The following is a 27,169-nucleotide window of genomic DNA, read 5'->3' as shown; positions in this document are numbered from 1 at the left end:
GTTATTATTCTATAGATTTACTGAGTATGCCCACAAGGTATTGAATCTCAGAGTTGTATGGGTGACACATATGCACTTTGACAATAAAACTTACTTTGAACTTTGAATCTCTAGAGAAAATAAATGATTGACAAAAGGTAATACTGACAAAACAAAGTAAACTAAACATTTGCAATAAGATTTAATAACAAGATCTTCTTGTTTGAAGATTGAATATTAAGAGGAAAAAGGTGTTAAACATTCAAATAGATGAAATGTAACCCCCCCCACATCAAAATGGAGAGCAAAAATACTTTACAGTTGTTCTGACTATTTTAAGGATTAACCAAAAAGAGTATCTTCAGTTAAAAAGAGAAGGAAACTATGCAGGGAGTCAACTCCATTTAAATACAACAAGACTTTCTTCAACTAATTCCAAAAGTTGGTTCTGTTTTTTTTGGCTTGCCCTATTTTGTCTAGGTGCTCAACACCGCAAAAACTAATGGTGTAATTTTTAGTTTTATGCCAACAACCGTTTTTGCAAAATAACAGCTTTCTTTCTACGACTACAAAATGCACTGTATCTTGGATTGAAAGAAGTGTACTTACATACCAACACAGAATTTGGATTGCAGTTGGTGCACAGCACAAGGAACACCATTCAATTTGTAACCATGGTGGAGGGGCGCATGGGGAAGAACTTGCATTTATGTAGTACTTTATGTTTAAAGAAACTTTTCATAACATATTTTGAATATGGGCTTTGCCTTGACAGTTATTGTACAATCAAACATTGTAACGATCATATAAATTTCCATCTGAAAACATGAAAATCAGACATATTCCTTACAATGGCAGTGTGAACTGTGGCTCAATGGCAGTGCTCTTGCCTTTCAGTCAGAAGGTTGTATGTTCATTTTGAAGACTTAAAGAAAGAGGCTGTCCTGACATTTTAGTACACTAATAAGGGAATGTTGCACTGTTAAAAGAGCTACCTTTTTGATAGGGCATTAATCACCCTCTTAGTTGGATGTAAAATATCCCATAGCACTGCACTGCAGGAACTTCTCCATTGTCCTGCCAATTTCCCAACCAATACTATCTTAAACCCAAAACTTCTCTTACCATTATCATATTAGTTGTTGTGAGACCTTTATACTTCCTCCACAACAAGACTGACCAGGTTCAAAAATACATCAATAAAAACACAAAATGCTGGCAGAACTCAGCAGGCCAGACAGCATCTATGGGAGGAGATAGTGATGATGTTTCAGGCTGAAACGTCGTCACTACCTCCTCCCATAGATGCTGTCTGGCCTGCTGAGTTCTGCCAGCATTTTGTGTTTTTATTTATTTCCAACATCTGCAGATTCACTCGTGTTGCCTCCAAAAATACTTCCATTGTTTTAAGATACTTTGGTTGATCCCAAGGTCAAGAATGGTGAAATAAATTCAAGTCCTTTCTCTCATTGATTTCAGGAGCACAGGACAAAAATAAAAGGAACAATTCATGTCAAAGCAGTCCCCTGCTATCCCTTCATAATGTGACAAATCTCACTTTGAACAGCACAATGACTAGAGTACTGTGTTCCACCAACAGTCAGGTAATTTAATTATGTATGTACTTAGTAAGAGTAAAGGTGAATTGCAAAATTTGTTTCCGCTCTATAACTTAGCATATGGATTATAAACACATTGTATTTTGATACCATTTCTTGGTTTTAAGCAATTTAACTTTCAATAATGGGCATTACAGCCTCTGAACAAGAAGTGTACACAAATAAATCAAACATTCAAAGCCTTCTTTCTCATAACCAAAATTCAGTGTCTAATCAGACTAATGTAGAATACAATATACTCTTCAAGTCACTTTGACACAAGAATCCCGTTAGAGCTTTGAACTCAAGATGTGCAAACTAAGGCAAGTGACATTCCTGGATTTATCCATTGAAAGCGAAAATTACTGCACATATGGTTCATACATGGCAGAACAGGCCTGTCATTGCACACAGTGGAAATCTTGAAAGAGAAGAGCTGGGTAGAATATCAGAGGTGCATGCTGTTGGAGATAGGACTGGGGGAGCTGGTGAAAGGTTGGTCAGGGAAAGATCCACAGGTGATCAGGGAAAAACACATTTAGAAAACCTGTCAGATATTTGGGATGGATAGTTAATAGGCAATCAATCACAATGCATTTTAACAAAGGTGCCTACCAACTGAAAGATGAGTATCTCTTGGCCTCTGCAACTGCCTCAGGTAAAATAAAGCTGTCTAACCAACTGTGAAGCAGGCCTCCAGCTAAGACCTGCATTCTTGTGGGCATGGTATGTGGTTATTATTTTGCACAAGTGAAGACCTGCAAGTATTTCATATCATTTGATATCATCATGCATGTCCATGTGCTGGCAAGTCACATGCAGAGAAGTGCTAACAATAATTTCAGTTTGTGGTCTGCAACTTTAATCTGTTTGGTAACTTCTGGTCAAGAAGCAGCACAGAGGAAAAATGAACTTTATAATAAGCTAAAGCTTTCTGACTTCTAAAACAACTGACCCTCAAGCTGTGGATCATGGGGTTAGAAGGATATATTCAAGTGAGTTGAGATTGCTTTACGAGGCCTTAAAATCTTAAGCATTCAGTGCAATGGGTTAGGATTAAATCTCAACATTAAAATTATGATTTACTAATATATTCTAATTATTATTACCCAAACAATGGAGGCTAACTATGGCCAGACACTTATAAGCATCTTATTCTGATAACCACAATATTCATTTTACATGAATTATTTAAAGCTTTCTGAAACAGAATCAAAGGCTTATTATTTTAATTCAACAGGGAGAAAAAAAATCAGGAACTGGCATCGATATGTCGACAAAAAAAGCACTAAAGAATGCCCTTCACTGACAGCACTTTTTAATTATTGTTAACATACCTGGAACATCCATGGGTCTTTTTTTAAGAGTGGTTATAGCGCTGCCATCTTTTCTCCGTAGTAAAGGACTACTTCTTCTCTCTGCCACTTTCTGTTTTAGTCTGGACCGTACCTTTAAGTTTGGCTCAGATGCTGTTAAATGAAACAGCAAAAATTACATTTTATGAATATAATCCTGAGCCTTTTTTAAAAAGTATAATTCACTGTGGAGCCAGGGCAAAGTACATTTCTTAAGGACCTGTTCAATTTTTAAATCAGGAAATATCATATTTGAAAGGGTCTCAATTTTCCTTTTTGCTGGGTTCTGCTTTTACTAATGTACTGCCTCATCTTACTCAAACAAACGAATAACGAGTGGAAATATTGGCTGATTACTTGTTATTGGGGCAAGACATCTGTGGACCCGATTCCATTCTCACCCAATGCTCACTTCCTGCCATTGGAGAGCAATCAGGATTGGGAAGCATTTCAGACCTAATGTAGCATTTAATTCAGCATTTCTTAGTACTCTCCTGGCCTGTATAACTCAGTACTACATGAATAATTAAAAGCAATTAACGAAGTTCCAACTGCCATGTTAATGTCATTTCTGTCAGATGACTGTTGGGAATTAAATGCTATAAATAATCAGCTATATAAAATGCATTGCCTTAGAAAAAACAAAGAAAGACCATTGTTCACAATTTCTTATTGCATCCTTACAACTTCATCAGGGCATTTTTCAAATTCCTCATGATACTTTTCCTTTCTAGTGAATATTAATAATTACATGTAATATTTGGAATATCATATTTTGCAGAGAGTATAAGCAAAGTTAGAAATAAAATATTAAATTATATTCCTTCTGAAAAATTAAGCTTACTTATTCATAATAAATTGTTAACTAATAATTGCTATTGCTAATTCACCAAAGAAATCCCAATTTCAACTTATTTTGTTGTCCTTGGCTTTGAAATAGATTTTGTGACTTTTTCTGTGCATAATTTTAATGCATCAGTATCAGTTTTTTAGTTAATATCAATTAATCATGCAAAAAAAGCAAACTTTCTGCAGTCAGCTGCTTCTGAGTTTATAATCATAGGTGCAGGTATTATTTTCACAATATACTTGTTTAACAAAAGTAAACTATTCCTCCATAGTTCTGAATTTATAGAACAGGTCAAAATGCTGAATTAATTACTGCTACTTCAGTAAGGCACTGGGGTGCAGGGGAGACACCTGGAATCCTTAGAACTTTATGTGCAAAATGATAATGCCAGAAATATAGAGGGCGGTGATGAACCCGAGGTAATTTCTCAGGTAAGGACATGTTCGGCACAGCTTTGTGCGCTGGAGGGCCTGTATTGTGCTGTAGATTTTCAACGTTAAAAGAGAGGACTGAGTAGAGGAAAATGTGGTCTCCTTTCCCACCACATACGCAGAAAATATTCTGTAATGTTACAGAATACCAGAGGACAAAATGGAAGAATGATCACTAAGAAAAAATTAAGCATAATAACTGGGCTGAAATTGAATAGTTCCCTGGACCCAATGCTCAGCTTTTAGGGTTTTAAAGTAGGTTAGATATAGTGCATGTATTAGTAATGATCTTCACAGTTCCCTAAATTCTGAAAAGCTCCAAATAGGTAAGAAAGCCACTACTATTCAAGGCAGGATAGAGACAAAAAACCAGGGAACTAAAATCCAGACCATAATTAAGGAAAAAGTAATATGACATTTAGAAACTTTGGTTTTATTGAGGATATAATTAAAAAGATAAATAATGGTATCAATGAATTTTATTTCTAAAAGTTACTGGAAAAGGGTGCATCATAGAAGGTTACTTCATAAGGTTAGACTCATAGGGTAATAAATTAATCATTTTCAGGTTGGCAAACTGGAACTAGTGGGATGCCAGGTGTTAATAGCTTCCGCTGTTTACAATCTATATTAATGGTTTAAATGAAGGGCCCGGCCCATAACAGCAAAATTTAAAATGATATAAAAAAAGTGGAATGTAGGAGAAAGATGCAAAGAGATTGTGCAAAGAGTAATCCACCATCTGATCATTCTGAAATTCTGACAATTCAACATCTGGTGAACTAGATAAAACTTGCAAAGCTTCATTAAACTTACAGGCACCCAGTTTCCAGCATTGCCTTTATACTTTCTAGATTCACTGGAAAATTTATAATATTACTGTGTAACATCTAAAGAAAGTGAACTAAAAGTGTGTTGGGGTATTAGTAGGAATAACATACAATATTTAGTAAAATCTGTCAACCTGCTGGATTATCAGAGTTTTAGTAAAACAGTTTGAAAGTGTGAACAAACTAACATATGTAGAGTATGAAGGAACACAAGGTTACACACAGGATACACCAAGTTAAATTGCATGTGCAGATGGTAATTCAAAGGTGATATGGGTTGGACTACAAAAATGGGTAGGTAAATCAGCAATGGACATGATATTGGTGAGACCACAAAATATGCACATGCAGTTTTGGTCTGTGTATCGGCATCAGTGTAGGGAAGGAAACTTAGATTGATTCTTGGGAAGAAGGTTCCTTATGAGGAAAGAGCAGGTAGACTAAGTCTAAGCTCTCTAGAACTTAGCAGAATTAGAGGCAGTTTGGTGCGGAAGTGGATTAGAATGATGTCCCACTGTTATATATAGAAAGACGTTACTAAGAATACAGTGGAAGATGCAACAATTATTTGAGTCATACAAATTACTCTGAGGCTTGGTTAAACCAGCTTTCCAAGACCAACAGTGCAAAGTTGTTTCAAATTAAATTTTCTAGTCATGTAATTTGGGTAGATAAAGTAAATGAATAAATTGACATTTTTTGGTCATATATTAGTATAGAAAAGATAAGTTAGTCCATCTGCAATTGTAGACAGCTTACTCTAAAATCAAAAAGTCATCACACTTCCTAGTAAGGTAAATAAATTTAATTTACAGTCAAGATTGTCAGTATTGTAATACACGTCCCAAAATCTTAAAATAGTTTGACACAACTCAGCTAATTTACATAATCTGGAAAATTTTTTTAAAATGTATTCATCTATCACTGAAACCCAAAAATTAACAACTGTAAATGAAGCACTTTAAGAAGCTTTTAGCTTCTTTGAAAAAAATTTGCTCAGCAAGAAAATTGAAAATGACTATTTTCTTTCTAAATTAAAAGTCTAAATCTCGTTGTGTTCTCATCGTGGTTCAATAATTATGACAAAAGCAAATCACAGAAATGCTTTACTTAAAATTGTACTTTTCTTCTGCACTATCTGACATAAATGATTAAAGAAACATGGAGGTGTGTTAGGTGTAATGACTGCATTGTAAGCCATTACCTGTGGGGTCAGCAAGAATATTAGCACCCTTTTCAGAAAAGGATTAAGTTTCATTTTTGCTGAAGTGCTGACATCAAATGTAACTTTCAAAACAAATATCTACGTATATTGTGTTCCATTTTAATGCTCTAACCTTACTTGTTTATATCCAATACCTTCATAAGTATTACTTTCATGTACCCATGATATTCTTTGTTAAGTACAGAATGGAATGAAATTAATTCATACCAATTCAAAAATTCTAGTTCTGATCAATCACTTCTGTAAAAGCAAGCATGATTAAAATGTATTTTGTACAATTATTACCCCTTTACATCATTATCTGAATACCAGAATAAAACTCTTAAGATATTGTGTATACTTTTCTCTCAAGTGCTTGCTTGGGAAACCTCTCATTTCCCATAGTGAATTACTAATCAGTTACATGGTCCTTTGATTCACTATGAATTCAGGTTTTAATGGCAAGTTGTAAGAATATTCCATCTGATTGTGCGTGGGTGCTAGACTATGAATGCGCAGTCAGAGCTGGAGTGATTGGTTTGCTGTTCAACAGGAAGTGTGTGTGGGCAGATGACAAAGATCACCTCTTCATCTTGAGAATCAGAACATTTAATGCTAAGCTCAACAAAGCAGCTACACAAATTACGGGCTTCTTAGTGCCAGCCCACTCAAAGCAGTTTCAGCTTCCTTTGAATTTCAATTACTTTCAATGGTAGAAGCTCTGTTGTTCTTAAACAGTGGTGACCTATACAAGAAACTTCTAATTTTTCGACTTACAACTGGGATACTTTCATTCATTTTTGTTGATCTATCTAATTGGTATTACCTACTAAGCACTACACACTAAACACAATTTGAACAGCTATCATATAATTTAAAACATACTGTCTACATACTAAGAAAAATGCCACATTAAGACAAAATACTATTCAGGTTTCATACATAGCAATGCCAGATCCCAACTGTCTATTCTTTCATGCTTCCCAAAGTAGCAATGAGAGAACAATGAAAGGTTTGGACTACAGCAGGGGTTCTCAACCTTTTTTATGCCATGGACCAATACTATTAAGCAAGGGGTCCGTGGATCCCAGGTTGGGAACCCTAAGGTTGACAATACAAGATCAGTAGGTGTGGCAACATAAACATTGAATTATTTTATTCTCACAAAAAATCACTATTCCAGGCTGTTTTCATTTCCTGATTCATTTAATATGTAGCGTAGACTATGCCAACATATTATTGTTAATCACTCAAAATGCATCATGAAATCAGAAATAGTATTTATCCTGTTAACTCACTGGTAACATTAGCCAAACCAAAATCTCCACAGTCAATGGGTCAACATAATTTCCTTTCTTTATGCTGGATCCAGCACATGAAAGTGATGAGTGATGGGTTAGAAAACTCAGTGAATTCTCAATGCAGAATGACTAGAGGAAAATAACATGCAATTCCAGCTGAAACACTGACAAAAACTGCTTCTCTATTTACATTGCTACTATATAATTTAGTAAGCTAACATACTGGTGTTTCATATGGGTGGGAAGTGGAAGGGGAAAAGAGGGGCTTTGCATGCTGACTGTTTCATCAGCTAACATACAGTAAATATAAGTGCTCAAACCTGAGCCAAATAAGGCTATTTTAACTCTTCTAGTGGAACAATGCACCACCAAAAAATTATGATCAGTTGGTTCACTTCAAAGCAATAGTACAGCTGCCAGCAGATCCAGAATTGTAAGTAAATGGGTAAATGGGCTGGGGGGGGGGGGGTGGTGGAATTATAGAACTTGTCTACAATAGAATTCTTGGTAAACTAGAACACTTAAAAATAGTTTCAACAGGACTTAATATTGAAGTTGCTTCTTTGAAGACTGAACCAGAGAAGTAGGCTTTGTTATTTTCTATGAAATCAGTAGAATCTGCTCACAGGCATAAACTTATTAAAATAATGCACTTCTGTTATTTCATGTTTCTAAATATTATCTTAACGTAGTAGGAATATTATAAGTCCCTTGAAATACAAAATGATACAGCTATTGTTCCATTTTTACCATAATAGGCTAACCACTAACAGTTTTTTTTCTCATTGAAAATGCTAACAAAGAAATGTATGTTCCAGGGCTGGGTAGGCTTTAGTTGTATTGTAATTGTATTTCATGAGTCGAAAGCCCATGTACACTACTCACTATAGGATAAGAATGTTTCTAATGATCTGGAAAAATAAATTTCAAAGAGGCTAAATTATCAGTTTTAAGCAGTTTTTAGTTGTCTTAAACAAATACCGTGTTTCACAGGTTTTGGTTCTCCAATTATTTCTATTTGCAAATAAACTGAGGATGCTGTTGAGTAAGTGGGGCAAACATATTCTTCACCTTTTGGAATGCCAAGAGCAAAAATAGGCACCTACATACTCAATTATTTAAACTCAAATAGAATACACGGTAAGAAAAGATAAAATAGAAAAATAAAATGGCTTTGTTGACAATGAATTATTTTTGAAACATCACCACTGTTTCAATGTAGGAAACATTTATATCCACCTGTAGGAGAAACAAAGCTCTAATTTGGCATCTCACCTGAAAGACACAACCTCCAACAGTGAAGCATTCTTCAATACTGCCCTGACTTTTTTTGGCAAAACTTTGTTTCAATTCCAGGAGTGGGACTTGAACCTACAACTTTCTGGCACTTACGTGGGAATTCTAGCAACTGAGTATGAAGCCAAGACTGAAAGAAAACTTCCTAGAAAAATAATGTCATTTTTTTTATATTTGGGATGCTGCGAGTAGGAGGGTGCCAGATGGATTGGTGTTGGTGCTGCAGCTGCACAATCTACGACAAAAAATTGGATGAGGGGATCAAGTCTGTTGATTTTGCTAAACTGAATGCCATTATGAGTTGTTAGCAGGATATAGAGAGGCACTTTAGAGGACACAAATAAGAAAGGATATGACAGATGAAAAACTGTGTCTGTATTGTCCAGGATGAGATCTCTCACTCCACCTCAAATGTGATTAAAATATTTTATTTTTAAGAGATGCAAGCACATGTTCCTTACACTGGTGAAGAGCTCTGATAAAATCAGGATGGAGTTGCCTATTTTACTGAACAGGGCAATTATTGAAAAAGACAAGAATATATCATGCTTTAAAAATATTTCAGGTCTGACAAAAAGGAGCATAAGATTGCTGGATTTCAGTTCCAAAAAGTAGAAAGAAGGTTCATATAGAGCAATAAACTGATTTGCAGATGATACAAAGATAGATGGAGGGGCACTATGCCCGTACTTGCTGGAGATAAGAATAAGGAGGGATCTCACTAAAACATATCAAATATTGAAAGGCCCAGATGGAGTGGATGTGGAGAGGATGTTCCCTATTATGGGGGAAATCTAGGACCAGAGGAAACAGCCTCAGAATACAAAGAAATCCCCTTAGAACAGAGTTGAGGAGGAATTTCTTTAGCTAGAGAGCGGGTGGTGAATCTGTGGAACTCATTGCCAAAGACGGCTATGAAAGTGAAGTCATTGGATTAATAGATTTGAGAGGGATGATAAAAGAGTCATGATGAATGGTTGAGAAGTCAGTGGTTGAATGGGCTAATTCTGCTCCTATTTCTTATGGTGAAATGCTGCAGATTCCATTTACTTTAACTCCTTTGAGTTAAAGTTACATAAAGCAAAAGCAGAATTGGTGCCAATTAAGTTGTTTGACAGGAGAGCCACACTAAGTCTTCTACAATAAATATAAGTATTTAGAAATATTTTGTCATATTTATATTGTTGTTGAAGGCACACCAATGGTTATACATCATTAGGAGTTTGAAGAGATTTAGACTACCACCAATGAATCTAGCAAATTTATACAATTATGTGGTGGAGAGCATTTGCACTGGTTGCATCACCATTTAGTATGAAGGCTCCAATGCACAGGGTCAAAAGAGGATGCAGAGGATTGTAGACGTTAGCCACATCATGGGGACAAGCTGTGTAGAAATTAATTCCTAAATGAATAAAAATGTTTAAGAGCAGTTTAAGCAGAAATTCAGGAGAGCAAAAAAACATGAGATGGTTTGACATACAGGGTTAAAGACGATCTAAGAGATTCTGCAGTTATCTTAACAGTAAAAGGGTGACACATCTGAGACATTCAAACCAGGATAGGATCTCTACTGTGAATAAGAGGGTACTGACAAGCATGGTGGAACAGAGGGATCTAGGAGGATAAGTTCACAGTTCATTGAAAGCAGCGCCACAACTAGACAGGGTGGTGAAAAAGGTATCAAGCATGCTGGCTTTCATCAGTCAAGACATTGAATTTATGAGCAGAGACATTACGTTTCTGTTAAGTTGTTGGTGAGACTGCACTTGAGAGTATTGTGTGCAGTTTTGGCCACCCTGTTATAGAAAAGACACTGTCAAGCTGGAGAGGATGCAGAAGAGATTTACAAGGATATTGCCTGGGCTAGAAGTCCTGTGTTATAGAAAGAGATTGGCCCTGCTATAACTTTACTCCTTTAAACATAGGAGAATGAGAGGTGACCTCTTAGAAGTTTATAAAATAATGAGGTGTATGAGTAAGGTTTATGCTCTATTTTTACTCCCAGGGTTCGGGAATCCAAAGCTGGAGGTCACAGATACAAGCTAAGAGGGGAGAAGTTTAAAAGAGACTTAAAGGGTAACTTATTTTAAAACCCAGTGAGTTATGAGTACCTGGAATCAGCTGCCAGAGGAAGTGGTCAAGGTGGGTACAATTGCAACATTTAAAACACACTTGAATAGCTTCATGGACAGGACATACTTAGAGGGTTTTAGGCTGCATGTGGGCAACTGGGATTAGCAGGGAGGGTACTGTGGTTGGCACGCTGAAAGACCTATTTCTGTCTGTATTATTCTATTACACTCGGCCCTCCTTATCCGTGGGGGATTGGTTCCAGGACCCCCTGCAGATACCAAAAAATGCAGACGCTCAAATCCCTTATTTAACCTGTTTCAGTGCAGTGGTCTTTAGGGCCCAGCAGAACCCCAGACCTTATTTAACCTGGCTCAGTGTGGTGGACTTTAGGACCCAGCGCAGTTCTGAATCTGCAGTGTTTCTGTTCACGAAAATAATCACGATCACAATTGAAAATAAAGTGGATGTAATAAAGCAATCAGAAAGAGATGAAACGCCATCGGTCATTGGAAAAGCATTAGGCTACAGTTGGTCAACGATCGGAACAATTTTAATGGATAAAGTGAGAATAATGAAGCATGCCAAAGGCCCTGCCCCAGTGAAAGCTACAATTATTACTAAGCAACGCAGTGGTTCCATTATTGAAATACATACATTTCTGAAGTGCTTTATATGCATAGAAAGGTAAAATATATACTATATACTAGGACAAGCGTTTGACTACTGACACTAAATAATACCTGATGTACCTGTTCCGACTTCAAATCCGACTTAAAGGTGGACTCAGGAACGGAACTCATTCATAAACTGGGGACCGCCTGTACTTTGAAATCATCTCTAGATTACTTATAATACCTAATACAATGGTATTATAATGCTATGTAAATAGTTGTTATACTGTATTGTTTAGGGAATAATGGCAAGAAAAAAGTCTGTACATGGTCAAACAACGAGTGCTGGAGTTTTCCTGATCCACAGTTGGTTGAAACTGCGTATGTGGAACCCGCGGATAAGGAGGGCCCACTGTACTCTATGATTTTTAACCAGTAGATTTCCAACTATATTTATTACTTATACATTAAGACTTGGTGTTGACTCTTCCACCAGATTAGTCATAGTCAAACAACTTTTTTTGGCGTCTATTCTGGTTTTTCGTTATGCAATTTCAACTTGAAGGAATTAAAGTAACCTGAATCTGCAGTATTTCATTATTCATGCTGTTATTAGTTGATTTTTATTGTATTTCATTGTAGTAACATTAACTTAATTGTAGTAACATTAACTTAAGCAGGCTATTGAAATAATATAGATATTATTTTTCCACTTAACAACCCTTTGCTTTGATGCACTCAGTTAACTCATATATATACACTACTGCCAGCTATTACCTGAATAAAGAACACTCACAGAAAACTCATTTAGTCTTCTAATTCCAACTTCAAAACTGATTAGCTAATGAAAAGCATTAATCCTGGCATGCCAACCCCTTTAAAAAATAAAGACCAGACTGATTCATGTCAAGATAAGGGTTCTTTTCACTAATGAACGTCACCTTCAGATAAGGACTGCATTAAAATAGAAGTTTTACAAGTGAGATTATGTTGCCATCTAATCATAACAGCTAAGTATACAAGGGGGAAAATACTATTTTTAAAAGTACTATTATGTAATGAAGTGAATTTCTCCTAGTTATGGTTAGTAACACAGACAAAATGCTGGAATTCAGCAGGCAGTTAACATCTATGTAAATATTTATGGAAAGGAATAAACAATCGATGTTTTGGGTTGTGACTGTTCATCAGGACTGGAAAGGAAGGGGGAAGAAGCCAGAATAGGAAAGTGGGGGGAGAGGAAGGAGTACAAGCCAGAAGCTGACAGGTGAAGCCAGGTGAGGGAGAAGGTAAGTGGATGGAATGATGTTAGAAGCTAGGAGGTGATGGGGCAAAAGGTAAAGTGTTGAAGGAGGAATGTGATAGATGTGAAGAGTGAACCATGTGAGAAAGGGAAGGAGAAGCAGCATCAGAGGGAGGTGAAAGGCAGGTGAGGAGAAGGGGGAAGAGAAGAACTAGAATGAGGAATGGAAAAACACTAATTCCTTTGGCGGGAGTGACCCTGTTTCCATCTTGCCTGTCATATTAATTTGCTGAACTACTTTCTTTTTCTTTCTTTTTCAATCTTTTTATTGATTTTCACATATACATAAAAAAAATAACATAGTAATAAGTAAATTATAAATACAATAGACTTGAAATCACATTGATAATAAGATAATAATATCCTACTAAACATCAACAAAAGAAAATACCTTAATCAAGTCCACATGATTATATGAAAAAAAAACAAAAATAACCATTAAAAAAGAAAAAAAAATATTAAAAAATATGTGAGAAAAAAAATATATATTAAAAAAATGCTGAACTACTTTGACCTACCTGCTAACTGCCTCCAGCCCTAGCATAAGCACTCATCTTCTGTAAGACCACATTGCAGCTCTCCAGATTCTATATCGAATTGAAGAGCTTTACGTAACTCACTTTCTTAATCTGTATCAGAACTAGCATCTGGTGTAATCACCCATCTGTGACATTAGTTCATCTTTTCTCTCTTCAGTAACATGGCCTGATTGACTTGAAATTCATTATTGGCCTGCATTTCTCATCTTTCGTATTTTCTCATTTCAGTTTTAAAATGCCTTTATTTATGTTACTTTGCTCTAACTGCCCTCATTAATTTATCAACCAGAATACATCAACAATATACTGTTGGAAATCCTAACCTTGCTCTATCAGAGATATTACATTAAAAACAAAAATAGGAGGAGGAGTGGCTATTTGGCCTGTCGAGCCTGCAATACCATTCAACAAGATCATGGCCAGATTTGGCCGTGAACTCAGCTCTATCTAACTACCTTAATTCCTCTTCCATTCAAAAATATACGTGTCTTGGATGTATTTAATAAGGTAGCCTCTATTGCTTCCCTGGGTAGAGAATTTCACTACTCTCTGTTTTCCTTTGCTTTGTCCAGCTCTCTCCCATCTTCACTGCAACTTACAGTTAACTTGTTTATTTCTTTTTCCCAGTTCTGACAAGGGGCCTTTGACATTAATTGTTAACTTTGTTACTTGTTTTACAAATCTTGTTTGACCTGTTGAACGTTTCCCGTCAATTCTGATTTAATTTTGGTGTCTGCAGATATTTTGATTTTTATAATTACCCTTTGTTCATCACTGATGATATTGTGATAAGCCAAATGTGAAAAGTAATTAAACAATAAGCGATATAATCAAAAGGCAGAACATACATGTAGCATGCATGTAGTACTTCAGGAAGACACATACTATTTTACAAACAATGAAATACTTTTTTGAAGCAGTGATTATTCCAATACAAGAAAGTAGGCATCCTATTTGCACACAGGATCATTTCCTAAACTGCAATGTAATGACATGTCAATGTGTTTCACTGATGTTGATTAAGCTGCAAGTATTAATAAGGGATAATTTCAAAATATTGCCATGGCATCCTTACGTCCAACTGAAGTAACCAAACAGCGTGTGGTTTAGTACCTCAGTCCAAAAAGTGCGTTGTCAACCACACAGCACTTCCTGTTTAATGCACAATTATGTTAGAAGATATTTAGAAACAGGAATCTCTGGTATAGACTTGAACAGAAATAGACACATTCAGATGAACGCAAGTCCAGTTTCTGATGTACGTAATCTCTGTTACCAATTTAACAGTCAAATATGTTAGAGGGAACGATGAGATATAATTAAAACATATCTGCCCACAATATACTGTATAATTTCCAATGTTTGCAATCCAATGATGCTTTCAATACACTACAAATGCGAATTGTTTTCAAGTTCATTAAGGTAGTCCAGATTGCGCAGTGATTGAGCACGACGATTTTGTTAATCTTAGATCTGGCAACCAAATTCTGACCTTTGGAACAAGTGGCTTCCTGTTAATGGGCTTAAGTGAAAAATTCACAGCATAACATCAGCCCAGTTAGGACACTTGAAGTTCAATACAATGGCAATCAAGAATATTAATAAGGTATGTAGAGGAGGCCGCATCGGTACCACTGGACACAATAGACGACCCCAGCAGATTTGCAGGTGAAGTGTTGCCTCACCTGGAAGGACTGTTTGGGGCTCTGAGTGGAGATGATGGAGTAGGTGTACAGGCGGGTGTAGCACTTAGGCTGGTTGCAGGGATAAGTTCCAGGAGGGAGATTAGTGAGGAGGAATGAATGGGCAAGGGAATCACAAAGGGAGCAATTCCTGGGGGAGGAGGAGGGGGGAGTTAAAGACATGTTTAGTGGTAGGATCCCTTTCGAGATTGTGGAGGATAATGTGTTGGATGTGGAGGCTGATGGGGTGGGAGGTAAGGACAAGAGGAGCTCTATCAGTATCTCAGTGGCGGGAGGCTGGGGTGAGCACAGGTGTAAGGGAAATGGAGGAGATGTGGGTGAGGGCAGCATCAATATGAGGGAAACCCCATTCTTTAAAGGAGGGCACCTCTGATGTCCTGGAATGGAAAGCTGCATTCTGTTTTTGTATCATTTTGCTTTGTGCTAGCTAAGGAACCTGCCAGTAGAGAATTTTCTCCTCAATTTCCCTGACTTCCGATGCAACAGATTTTCTGGTGTAACACTGTCACATACCTCAGTGATTTCAAGCCTAGTTAGAATCAACTCACTCCTGGAATTTAGCTCTTCCTCCCATATTTATACTGAGACTAAACAGAGGACTGGAGATAAAGGGTCCAGGTGGAAGCTAAATTGAGCGCTGATAAGGAGATGATTAATTGCTGACTGTTGAGAGCACCGACATCACTTTGCTAATAATTGAGCGCAGGCTAATAAGAAAACAATAAGCAGACTGTGGAGCTGTCCTATTTACATTACAATTCAGAGCAAGGATAATCTGTCCATGCTTCAAGTCGCAATAATATGAATAAATATTAATATTATTCAAGTGGCATAGGCAGAGGCAGAGTCATAATGGCGCTAAACTGCATCTCCTTCATGTTCATCTATGAAAACAGCTTAATTTCTACCTTTGATGTATCTCCTTTTCCCTTTGAGGGTGCATGTGGTTCTACTGAACACCCTGACCTGGAGTTACACTCGGTTAAGGGGAGGGGGTATGGGTTATATACATTGTTTTTTCATACTTTGTAATCATTTAAAAATGCAATTTAAAAAAAAAAACTTTCGTTCTTTGTGGTGGCAGGACCCACTCTCAGGGGCTTGTGATCGGCTGTTTTTCGATATCCCCAGGATACACAATATCCCTGATTTTCAAGTCACAGAACTCAGAGAAAAAAGCGACGCGACAGACTTTTAACACCATAAATCAGTGAGTTGATTTGCTATGTCTCCCCTCTTGCTGTAAAAGGGTCATCCTTTTTCCCTTTATTAGGGAGAGAGAGAGAGAGAGCCTGTGGCATATCAAATTGTCAGGTAACAATTAGTTTATGTTGTACTGCAGATCATGGTCTTTATTGGGAACCTTGCTATTGCATGCTTGGTGGGTGGAGGGTGCTGATGCTTTTTAATGGAAGTGGGTGGGGGTGGGTCATTGCTTTGCTGCCACTTTTGCATGGGAGTGGGGGGGTCTTTGGGGTTCTATCGTTATAAAAGTCATTCATTCTTTGGGGCACTCTTCTGTTTTCATGGATGTCTGCAAAGAAAAAGAATTTCAGGATGTATATTGTACACCTTTCTCCAATATTAAATGGAACTACTGAGCTACTGAAATTATTCACCTTTCAAATTTTTTTGCCAAAAGATCAAGGACCTATGCTATTCTGGCATTTAATTATGGTCAAAATGCTGAAATAGGACAAAATCAATACTATGTTTAAAATCTTGTGGTGCATATTGTAGAGTTTGTTAGAAGAATGACCCACTTGTAACTGTAACTGGTAACTGTACACAAATTATGATGGGAAATGATGTGATGCACTCTGTTCACACATGACTGCATGGTCAAAGCTCTGAGCAATCACATCGTCAAGTTCACCAATGACACGACAGTGGAGGGGCTCATCACCAACAATGATGAGATGGTCCACCGAGAGGAAGAGCTTGAGGCCTGAGGCCAGGCAAATCACCTTTTCCTTAATGTCAGCAAAACAAAGGAGATGATTATTGGCTTCAAGAGAACTCACATCACTCACACCCCCTTTCATATTGGCAGCACAGCAGTGGAAACCGAGCAGTTTCAAACTCCTGGGAGTGTACATCTTGTACAACTTGTCATGATCCCAGAGCACATCCTACAGAGTCAGTTAAGCCCACCAGTGCCTCTACTTTTTGTGGAGGCTGAAGACAGCTGGACTATGCACGTTCATACTCATGTCATTCCACACATATGCAGCAGAGTGCACCCTAACAAGCTGCATTGCTTCTTGGTATGAAAACTGTGGCAGACAGGAAGACTCTACAAAAGGTAGTCAAAACTGTCCAGCGCTTCACTGGCACCAGTCTACCTGTTATCAAGGACATTAATACAGAAAGATGTTGGAAAAGGGATAATAACATCATTAAGGATCTTGCCCACCCTGCTCATGTACTGTTTGACCCACTCCTATCAGGGAGGAGCCTACATAGCAACTACGCCAGGACCACCAGACCCAAAATCAGTTGCTTTCCCCAAGCAGTAAGGCTGATCAACACCTCCATCCACTAACCCACCCTCCCATGCCCTCCAGCTACCACTGATTTATTATTTCCTATCAGTCAACTTATGTACCACCTAGCATCACTTGATGGACATACAATCTATCTATGTATATAAACTATCTTATGTATTGATACTTATTGTGTTTTTAAATTTTTGTTGTGTTCTTTATCTTCTGTGGTATTTTTGTGATGTAAAATAGCAATTACTTTGTTCAGGTTGAACAACAGGTTAACAGTGTTCTTAAGGCGGCATATGGTGTGTTGGCCTTCCATCAATTGTGAGACTGAGTTCATAAGCCGTGAGGAAATGCTACAGTTATCTGAGGTCCCACTTGGAGTACTATATCAATTCTGGTCACCTCATTACAGGAAGGATGTGGATACTATAGAGGGAGTACAGAGGAGATTTACAAGGATATTACTTGGATTGGAGAGTATGCTTTATGAGAATAGATTGAGTGAACCTGACATTTTCTCCTTGGATTGATGGAGGATGAGAGGTGACCTGATAGAAGTGTATAAGATGATGAGAGGCATTGATTGTGTGGATAACCACAGGCTTTTTCCCAGGGCTGAAATGGCTAACATGAGAGGGCACAGTTTTAAGGTGCTTGGAAGTAGGGACAGAGGAAATGTCAGGGATAAGTTTTTTTTATGCAGAGGGTGATGAGTGCGTGGAATGGGGTGGTGGAGGCGGATACGATAGGGTCTTTTAAGAGACTCCTGGATAGGTACATGGAGCTTAGAAAAATAGAGAGCTATGCGGTAAGGAAATTCCAGGCAGTTTCTAGAGTAGGTTACATGGTTGGCACAACACTATGGGCTGAAGGGCCTATAATGTTCTATAGATTTCTATGATTTCTATGTTTCTTTTATACTTGTGTTCAGGAAATGACATTAAACAGTCTTGAATCTTAGAAAGATTTGTTAAACTTATGTACTGCATTATTGCCCAGTTGCTCTGAAAAATTGATAACAAGGTTGCTTGTTGGCTGCTGTATGTCAAGAGCAGTAGGAACTAAAACTTAAAAGTAAACCAGTGAAGTTGTGTTTTTATGACTTAAGGAAAAAATGATCATAAAAATAGCTCATGGTGCCATCTTTTCTCTTGACTTTAAACATGATTCAAATTCTTATTGGACTATTAATCATTTTCTGTATGATTAATCCAAGTTTTCAGTTTACTAGTCCAATCTTGGAATCCATATGCTACAGGAAAGCACTTCTACATTTTATAAACATGAAGAGCAAAGGCATATACCTCAGATTAAACATTAAAAAACTGAACCAAAGAGTCAAGATCGTCTGGAAGTAAACAGTTAACAAGGTGGCCATTTTAATGAAAGCCATTTGTTTCTGCTAAGAATTATTATTCCTGTAAATCAAGGTTAGTAATTAAATAGTATATGCAAGTGCAACCAAAAGTTAAAGGAAGACATGTATAGGTCAACCACAGAAGCAATGAAGCACTTGAAAGCACTTCCCTAATAGGGTCTCTAGCTAAACCAAAGCATTTCAACGAAAGCAAAATACAAAAACATCCCTGCTGCGGGAAGAAAACTGTTTCCACCAACATGACATGAGTAAATTTGACTTGTTATATAAAACTTTGTACTTCAATGCAATATTACCTGTCTTTCTGAGTGGGAAGTCATCTTTGGGATCATACATCCCTAGGACGGTTTGATTGTATGAGGCAGACATGCTGCTTTGAGGTGGAGAACTCTGGTCTAATGAACCATGTTGTGTTTTTCTGCAACAAAAAGAAACCATGGGAAAGTATCAGATTAAAATTCATGTAAAATAAGTTGGAACAGCTGGTTGAATTACATATTATAGTAATAGGAAAATATCAACTGGCTTGGAACAGAACTCTATAGTACAGTAAAGGCCTCTTGGGCAACATTGCCATGTCGATCTTTTAACCTACTTCAAGATCAATCTAACCTTTCATTCCCAAATAGCCCTACATTTCTCTTTGATCCATGTGCCTATCTAAGACTCTGTCAAATGTCTTTAAATGCATCTACTGTTATCACTACTCACATCAATGCGTTCCATGCACTTAACGCTCTGTGTTTAAAAACAACCCTACCTCACTTTCCTAATACTGTCCTCCGATCACTCTACAATTTTGCCCTCCTATATTAACCAATGGCACCCTGGGGAAAATGGCTCCGGCTGTCCACTCTATCTTTGCCTCTTATCATCTTATACAGCTATTAAGTCACCTCTTATTCTCCTTCACTCCAAAGTGAAAAGCCCTAGCTTGTTCAACCTAGTCTCATAAAACATGCTTTCTAATCTAGGGAGCATCCTGGCAAATCTCCTCTGCACCCTCTCTAAGGTTCACATCCTTCCTATAATGAGGTGACCAGAACGAAACACAATACTCCAAGTACGATCCAAAAGAGTTTTATAGAGCTACAGACAGCAGGGGTCCCAGAACAAATCTTCATGGAAAACCACTAGTCACTGACTTCCAGGCAGAATAAGCTCTATCTACTACTACTTCTACCTTCAGTAGATGAGCCAATTCTGAATCCACACAGCTAAGTATCCATGAATTCCATGTCTCCTGACAAAATGAATGAGTCTGCCATGGGTACCTTGTTGAATGTCTTATTAAAACTCCATATATACCACATGCATCACTCTACCTTCATCAACTTATTTTGTCAGCTCCTTGAAAAAGTCAATCAGACCTTTTGTAACCTGCCCCTCACAAAGCCATATTGACTATCACTAATCAGACTATGCTTCTCCATATGTTTGCAAATCCTGACATTAAGAATCCTCTCCAATAGTTTGCCTACTGCTGATGTAAGACTCACTGGCTATAATTCCCAGGGTTACCCTTATTACCTTTCTTGGATTTAACATGTCACTTAAAAGTTATTATAACTATCAAATGTGCCACAACAGATGTAATTTTAATTTGAAAATGCACAGTAATTGCAATTTTTTGACAAACTTAACAAATATCAGAAATTCATAGTTCCTAACAACTCTTCCAGATGTATTGCAGCTTCTTCCAGAGCACCAGAGCAGATGATTCGCCATTTAATTCCCAAAGATTGCTATGTTAATTAACTTTAACAGATAATTTTAGCAAAATGCTTCAAAGCCAATATTGATATTAAAGAGCTGAGCAGCCTAATTCAGGCCACTCAGCCTATCAAACCTATCTTACCTTTCATCACCCCGTTCTTTTATCATAGCCATGTGTTTCCTTTTGAGTTATCCACTTCCTTTTGAAAATTACAGTAGAATTTATTTTGGATCGTGAAGCCCAGGTTAATTGTGATCCTCTGATTGCTAACCAGTCCACAATAAAGTAAGAATAAACACATAACATAGGGAAAAAAAGGAGGTAAAGGCCTTTTGGCCCCGTGTGCTTCCTTCTCCCATTCAGTAAGATCAAGGCTGATCAGCTACTTCAGAAACACCTTCCTACACTAATCTCTTAACAGTTAAGAATCTAACAATCAAAAGCTCATGTAGTTTCTGCTCCAAAGTTCTTTCCAGAAAGTGTTGTTAGAAGCACATATCTATATCATGTCTATATCTATAAGCACATATCTGGGAACAGACTCAGCAACTATGCTCCACTGAGATGTTTGCAGATATTTGCATTCTGGAGGTTTACATGAGCTATGGCTTTTTTCAAATAGGTGGCTTGGTGTGTAATTATACCTCAGTCAGGCAAAAGAAAATGGCAAAAAATCATTTTATTCTAGCTTTGGACCTACTTGCCATAGTAGCTGAAGTTGGACTATTGTTACTTGATAAAATATCTAGTATAGCAACAATTCAGTATTGTGCTCTGTACTCTTGAGATTAAAGTAGTGATAACAAATACAAATAAATTCTTCAGAAATGGATAACTAAATTTAAAAGAAACACCTTAAGTGTCCCGAGTCATTGCTCAAAACCTGCTATATGAAAAGCAGATGCATCAGTGGTTGTGCTATCACTGCAGAGCATTTAAGCAAGTGCTTGGCTGTCTTTTGAAATGACCCAGCAAAGCAATTACTTGAAGAACTAATTAGTACTGGCTAGTAAATACTAGCTTCACCATAAATGCCCACTTTATTAAAACTTTATCATTTAAAATTATTGCATTTCCTTCAAAGGTCACAGGACATCACAAATTGCTTTGTACCTAACAAAGGACTTTATCATACAAGGACCAGGAAAACTGTTCCTTTTCATAGCTTATTCCTTTTGAGAGGTTTCATTGATACAGAATGCATGGAACCAGCATTGCAATCATTCAAAGGACTGCAAAATATATATGTAGCTGTATACTCATTGTACAGTTAAGGTCAACATTGTCATTTGAGTTTTACTGACACTTAAAGTTCAAGAGGAAACTGAAATTATTCTGGATAAGTAATTTCATTCCTTATTCACATGGAAACTACAATACTTACTTAGTCCATTGAAATCTTGAATATTTCAAATATCACTTAAGATGTCCTAGTGAGACAATCATATTCTATTTTCTCTTTCCCAATTCTCCCACTCTGACCTATTTGTGGCTTCCTGCACTGTTGCACTGAAGCTTATTGAAAGCTTGAGGAACAACAAATCATCTTCTATCAGGGCACTTAGGAACTTTCTGGACTCTATATTGAATTCTCCATCGAGGTAACTTGCCTTTTTCACTGTTTGCATTGGAACTGGCTATTTCTGCCTGTCATTTTGTCTCAGTTGTTTTCCTTTTCCTATTAGTATAGAGTCCCTGGTAGTATGTTCCATAGCCTTGCTGTTAACATACAAAGAAAAGTAAGTCTGCTTTCAGTATTATTATTAACTTGTTTGGTCTCATTCTTTCAGTGATATTCCCTTTGTTGGGAAGATTGGGTATAATTAACTAATTTCTCTCTTTCTCAGTGCTGATGAAGGGTCCCACATCCAAAATGTGAAAAAAGATCTTCTTCCCACAGATGTTCCCTGACCTAGTGAAAGATTCCAGCATTTTCTGTTTTACCCCTGGAATACAAGAGCTCCTCTAATTCTGAATTCATCACAAATGTTATCATTCCAACTGTGGGAGCTGTCTTCTCAGGTGCCAAGACCCCAGCTTCAGAAATTCTATCCCAAAAACTCATTCCTCCTTTAAAACACTCTAAAATGGAGCATTTTGAACAAACATTGTAGGTTGGAATCGTATTTGCTCAACAAGGTACTGCACCCGTGAAAGATCTTGCTATGCTGAAGAAGTTACATTCAAGCTGGTTTTAGGGTTAGTTAATGTTTCAGAACAATCACATCATTATATTGTCTTTTTCCAATCACGGCAAGGCCGACTCTGATTCTCCCACCAACCATCTACACCAGATGTAATTAATGTAGCCAATTAACTAGCAGTGGGAGGAAGTTGGAACGCCTGGGGAAAAGGCATGCAGTCATAGGGAGAACATGCAAACTTCATATAGACAGCCTAGAGATCAGGAACAAAGAAAGGTCACCAGAATGATGAAGCAGCAGCACTAACTTCTGGGCTACTGTGCAATCTTTAATATAGTTTTAGAGTCATACATTGAAGGGTCTGTTTCTGTGCTGTAGTACTCTATCTAGTCCATGCTGAACTGTTATTCTGCCTAGTCTCATTGACCTGCACCTGGAACGTAGACTTCCACACCCCTCCCATCCATGTACCTATCTAAATATCTCTTAAATGTTGAAATCCAACCCACACCTACCACTTTCATTGGCAGCTCATTCCAACCTCTCACCACTCTCTGGGTGAAGATCCCCCTCAGGTTCCCTCTTAACCTATGACCTCTTGTTCTTGTCTCATCCAACCTTAGTGGAAAAAGCCTGCTTGAATTTACCCTATCTATATTCCTCAAAAATTTGTATACCTCTATGAAATCTCTCATTCTTCTGTGTTACAGGGAATAAAGTCCAAATCTTTCTACTTTTCCCTATAACTCATGTCCTCAAGTCCTGGCAACATTCTTTTAAATTTTTTCTGCACTCTTTCAATCTTATTGATATTTTTCCTGTGACTAGGTGACAATACAACAGCACACAATCCTCCAAGTTAAGCCTCTGAACTTCTTCTACAACTTCAATATAACATTCCAACTTACACAATTGTACTGAATACTATGGCTTCCAAGATACATTTTTGCTTTTAGTCAAAAACCTGAGTGAATCACCTCTTTCAAGAAGCAGCTTTCCCTTCTTATTTTATAAAGAATTTTTCAAAAGAAAATAATAAAATTCATTTTTAAAGAGCAAGTAAATATTGCACACTGAAAAAAAATGAATTGGTGTAATTCAGCAATGAAGTCAATTTCAAAAACTAAATAATTTCAGAGGTCCTTACACACCAAATATAAAAGCCATACACGCTTGACTCAGGTATTTGGTAATGTCTATTTTAATCAATTTATTTGTCAGTGACCAGTACATTTCAGGTAAAGATATACATGGTAGCATATCTATGTTTGAGCTGGAAAAAATCATTTAATCGATTTTAAAAATAAATATTTATGAAACACAACTTTGAACTATGGATCTTTTAAGGAAAAGTAGCAAATTTAGTTATGTATCTTCTGAATTTTACATTGCTAATAATCTGTTAGTCTACCTATACAAACTTTTGTTCCTTACCAGGTACCTTCCATTTCCACAGGCAACATATAGTAGAAATTTGCAGACAAGAGATTTATAGCATTCAGTTATTATGAGGAAACTAATACTGATTAAGGTACAGAAACTCAACAATAGGCAGAATAACTGATGTATTATTAAGGAATGCACATTTTTTTTACTATTGATAGTTTCCATCTGTTTTAAAGGAAATGGGGATGAGCACTGCCTATGCCCTGTCTTTCAAAACCCTCTCAATTTACAAAACATTCCTTTGTAATGGATAATTACTTATATTACCTTGTTTATTTAATTTTAAAAAAATTATATTACCTTGTTACATAAGAAAGTTGAGAGGGAAGGCAGTAAACTACAAATTTGGTTTCACATCTGTTGGACCTAGATTTCTTATGTCCATGATTAAGATGGCATGGCAAAAATTCATGACAATTTTCAGTCGATCAGCTAGATCTAACATGTCTGACAAACTAGATTTTTTTTTAAGGCAGTACACCAACAGTCTTTTATGTCATTAATATGGACTTACCAAAGCATCTGATAAGGAAGTGTTGTGAAAATTGAAATTAGTGGAACAAAACTCATTAATCTGCCTGGATAGGAAACTGGCTAAGTGGCAGGGAACAAATGGAGGTAAGTGGGCAAGCACAGGATGTATGAGCATTTGCAGTAGCAAATTTTTATTAGGGATGGTCAACATGGTTTTGTGAGGGCAGATAATGCCTCATGAGATTGATTACCTTTTATGAGGAAGTGACCAGATCAAATTGATGAAGGCAGAGTCATGGATGTGGTGTATATAGAATTGAGTAAGGTATTTGACAAGTTCTCCCATGGCAGTCACAAGCCTGAAGTCATAAGGCATGGGATCCATGGAAACTTGGTAATGTGGATTTGGAATTGGCTAATCCAGTCAAGGCAGAGGGTGGTATAAATGGAGCATATCTGCATGGAGGTTATGTAGATACCTTAAGGTTGTTATAGCCAGGGATGGTAATGGGGACAAACTCCTCGTACCTATTAAATGCGCCCAATGGAGTGCACCTCAAATAGCCCCTGACAACCAAGTCCAACTCCCAGCCTTCCTGTGTGGCTTAGCTACTAAGCCTGGCAGAACTATTTCTACTGATAGGAGAAGGGGCAAAGGCGGGTTACTGGCATCTTAAAACCAGTCACTTCGGGCAGATAGGGCTCATCAGCCATCGTTGGCAACTCATCTAGGGGAATGAAAACTCTGATCTCAAACCTCAGTTGCCTTGCAGCTATACACACCCATGGCAAAGGCTTTGGGAGTAAGCCCCAAAGGAAAAATCTGGAGCTGCAGTCCTTAAGGGAGTCCTACATTGAGTTCAATGTTGACTGGCAACTCCTGCAATGCTGCTAGTATCTAACAGTTTAGGTGTCTGCTGTTGGGTTCCGCAGATACATGGGCCACAGCTTGCTCTCCGTATTGTACTGCCCAGGCTTGCATATCTGGACAGCTGGGATGCAATATCCATGGTCAACTCTGACCAATGGAGGCCCTCACTCATCATCTGCATGGAGGGTGGTGACTAGTGATGTTCCATGGGGATCTGTTCAGGGACCCCTGCTCTTTGTGATTTTCAGAAATGATTTAGATAAGGAAGAGGAAGGGTGGGTTAGTAAGTTTACAGATGATATGAAGCTTGGTAGTGTTGTGGATAGTGTAGAATGTCATAGGCTACAAAGGGACATAGATAGGATACAGAGCTACTCTGAGAAGTGGCAGAGTTCAATCTGGAAAAGCGTGAAGTGATACACTTTGGAAGGACACATTTGAAGGCAGAATATCAAGTCAAGTCAACTTTTATTGTTATTTCAACCATAACTGCTGGTACAGTGCATAGTAAAAATTAGACATTTTTCAGAACCATGGTGTTACATGACACAGTACAAAAAAACTAGACTGAACAACGTAATAAAAAAAACACAGAGAAAGCTACATAGACTACAAACCTACACTGGACTTCATAAAATGCACAAAAACAGTGCAGGCATTACAATAAATAATAAACAGGATAGTAGGGCAAGGTGTCAGTCCAGGCTTCGGGTATTGAGGAGTCTGATAGCTTGGGGGAAGAAATGGTTACATAGTCTGGTTGTGAGAGCCCGAATGCTTCGGAGCCTTTTCCCAGACTGCAGGAGGGAGAAGAGATTGTATGAGGTGTGCATGGGGTCCTTCATAATGCTGTTTCCTTTGTGGATGCAGCGTGTAGTGTAAATGTCCGTGATGGCAGGAAGAGAGACCCCGATGATCTTCTCAGCTGACCTCACTATCCGCTGCAGGGTCTTGCGATCCGAGATGGTGCAATTTCCAAACCAGGCAGTGATGCAGTTGTTCAGGATGCTCTCAATACAAGCCCTGTAAAATGTGATGAGGATGGGGGGGTGGGAGATGGACTTTCCTCAGCCTTCGCAAAAAGTAGAGACCCTGCTGGGCTTTCTCTGCTATGGAGCTGGTGTTGAGGGACCAGGTAAGATTCTCCATCAGGTGAATACCAAGAAATTTGGTGCTCTTTACGATCTCTACCGAGGAGCCATCCATGTTCAGTGGGGAGTGGTCGCTCCGTGCTCTTTTGTTTTGTTCACATTAAGAGACAGGTTGTTGGCTCTTCAGCAGTCCATTAGCCGCTGCACCTCCTCTTTGTAAGCTGACTCGTCATTCTTGCTGATGAGCCCACCACGGTCGTGTCATCGGCGAACTTGATGATATGGTTTGAGCTGTGTGTTGCAGCACAGTCGTGGTTGGTTACACGGTTAAAGGCAGAATTCATGGTAGTGTGAAGGAATAGAGGGATCTTGGGATGCAACTCCATAGATCCCTCAAAGTTGCAGTGCAATTTGATAGTGTGGTTAAGAAGGTATATGGCCTTCATTAAGTCAGGTAATTGAATTCAACAACTATGT

General features: G+C 37.7%; 1 protein-coding gene across 10 annotated transcripts in view; it reads right to left on the bottom strand.

Moving 5' to 3' along the window:
* Window positions 1-27,169, bottom strand: part of hdac4 (histone deacetylase 4) — a 432,610-nt gene that overhangs the window by 158,650 nt on the left and 246,791 nt on the right. For 9 of the 10 annotated variants that reach the window (XM_059967108.1, XM_059967109.1, XM_059967110.1 and 6 more), the window contains 2 exons: window positions 19,246-19,367; window positions 2,915-3,046 (listed from right to left, as the gene is read on the bottom strand). In XM_059967108.1, the coding sequence (XP_059823091.1) occupies window positions 2,915-3,046; window positions 19,246-19,367 (254 nt within the window). The remainder of the gene's footprint in view (window positions 1-2,914; window positions 3,047-19,245; window positions 19,368-27,169) is intronic. The other variant, XM_059967112.1, reaches the window with a different exon arrangement.

This window comes from Hypanus sabinus, chromosome 4, assembly GCF_030144855.1.
Source record: "Hypanus sabinus isolate sHypSab1 chromosome 4, sHypSab1.hap1, whole genome shotgun sequence".
In the NCBI taxonomy this organism is placed as follows: Eukaryota; Metazoa; Chordata; class Chondrichthyes; order Myliobatiformes; family Dasyatidae; genus Hypanus; species Hypanus sabinus.
The sequence above is the reverse complement of the archived record's forward strand: the minus strand, read 5'-3'. Positions and strand labels throughout refer to the sequence as shown.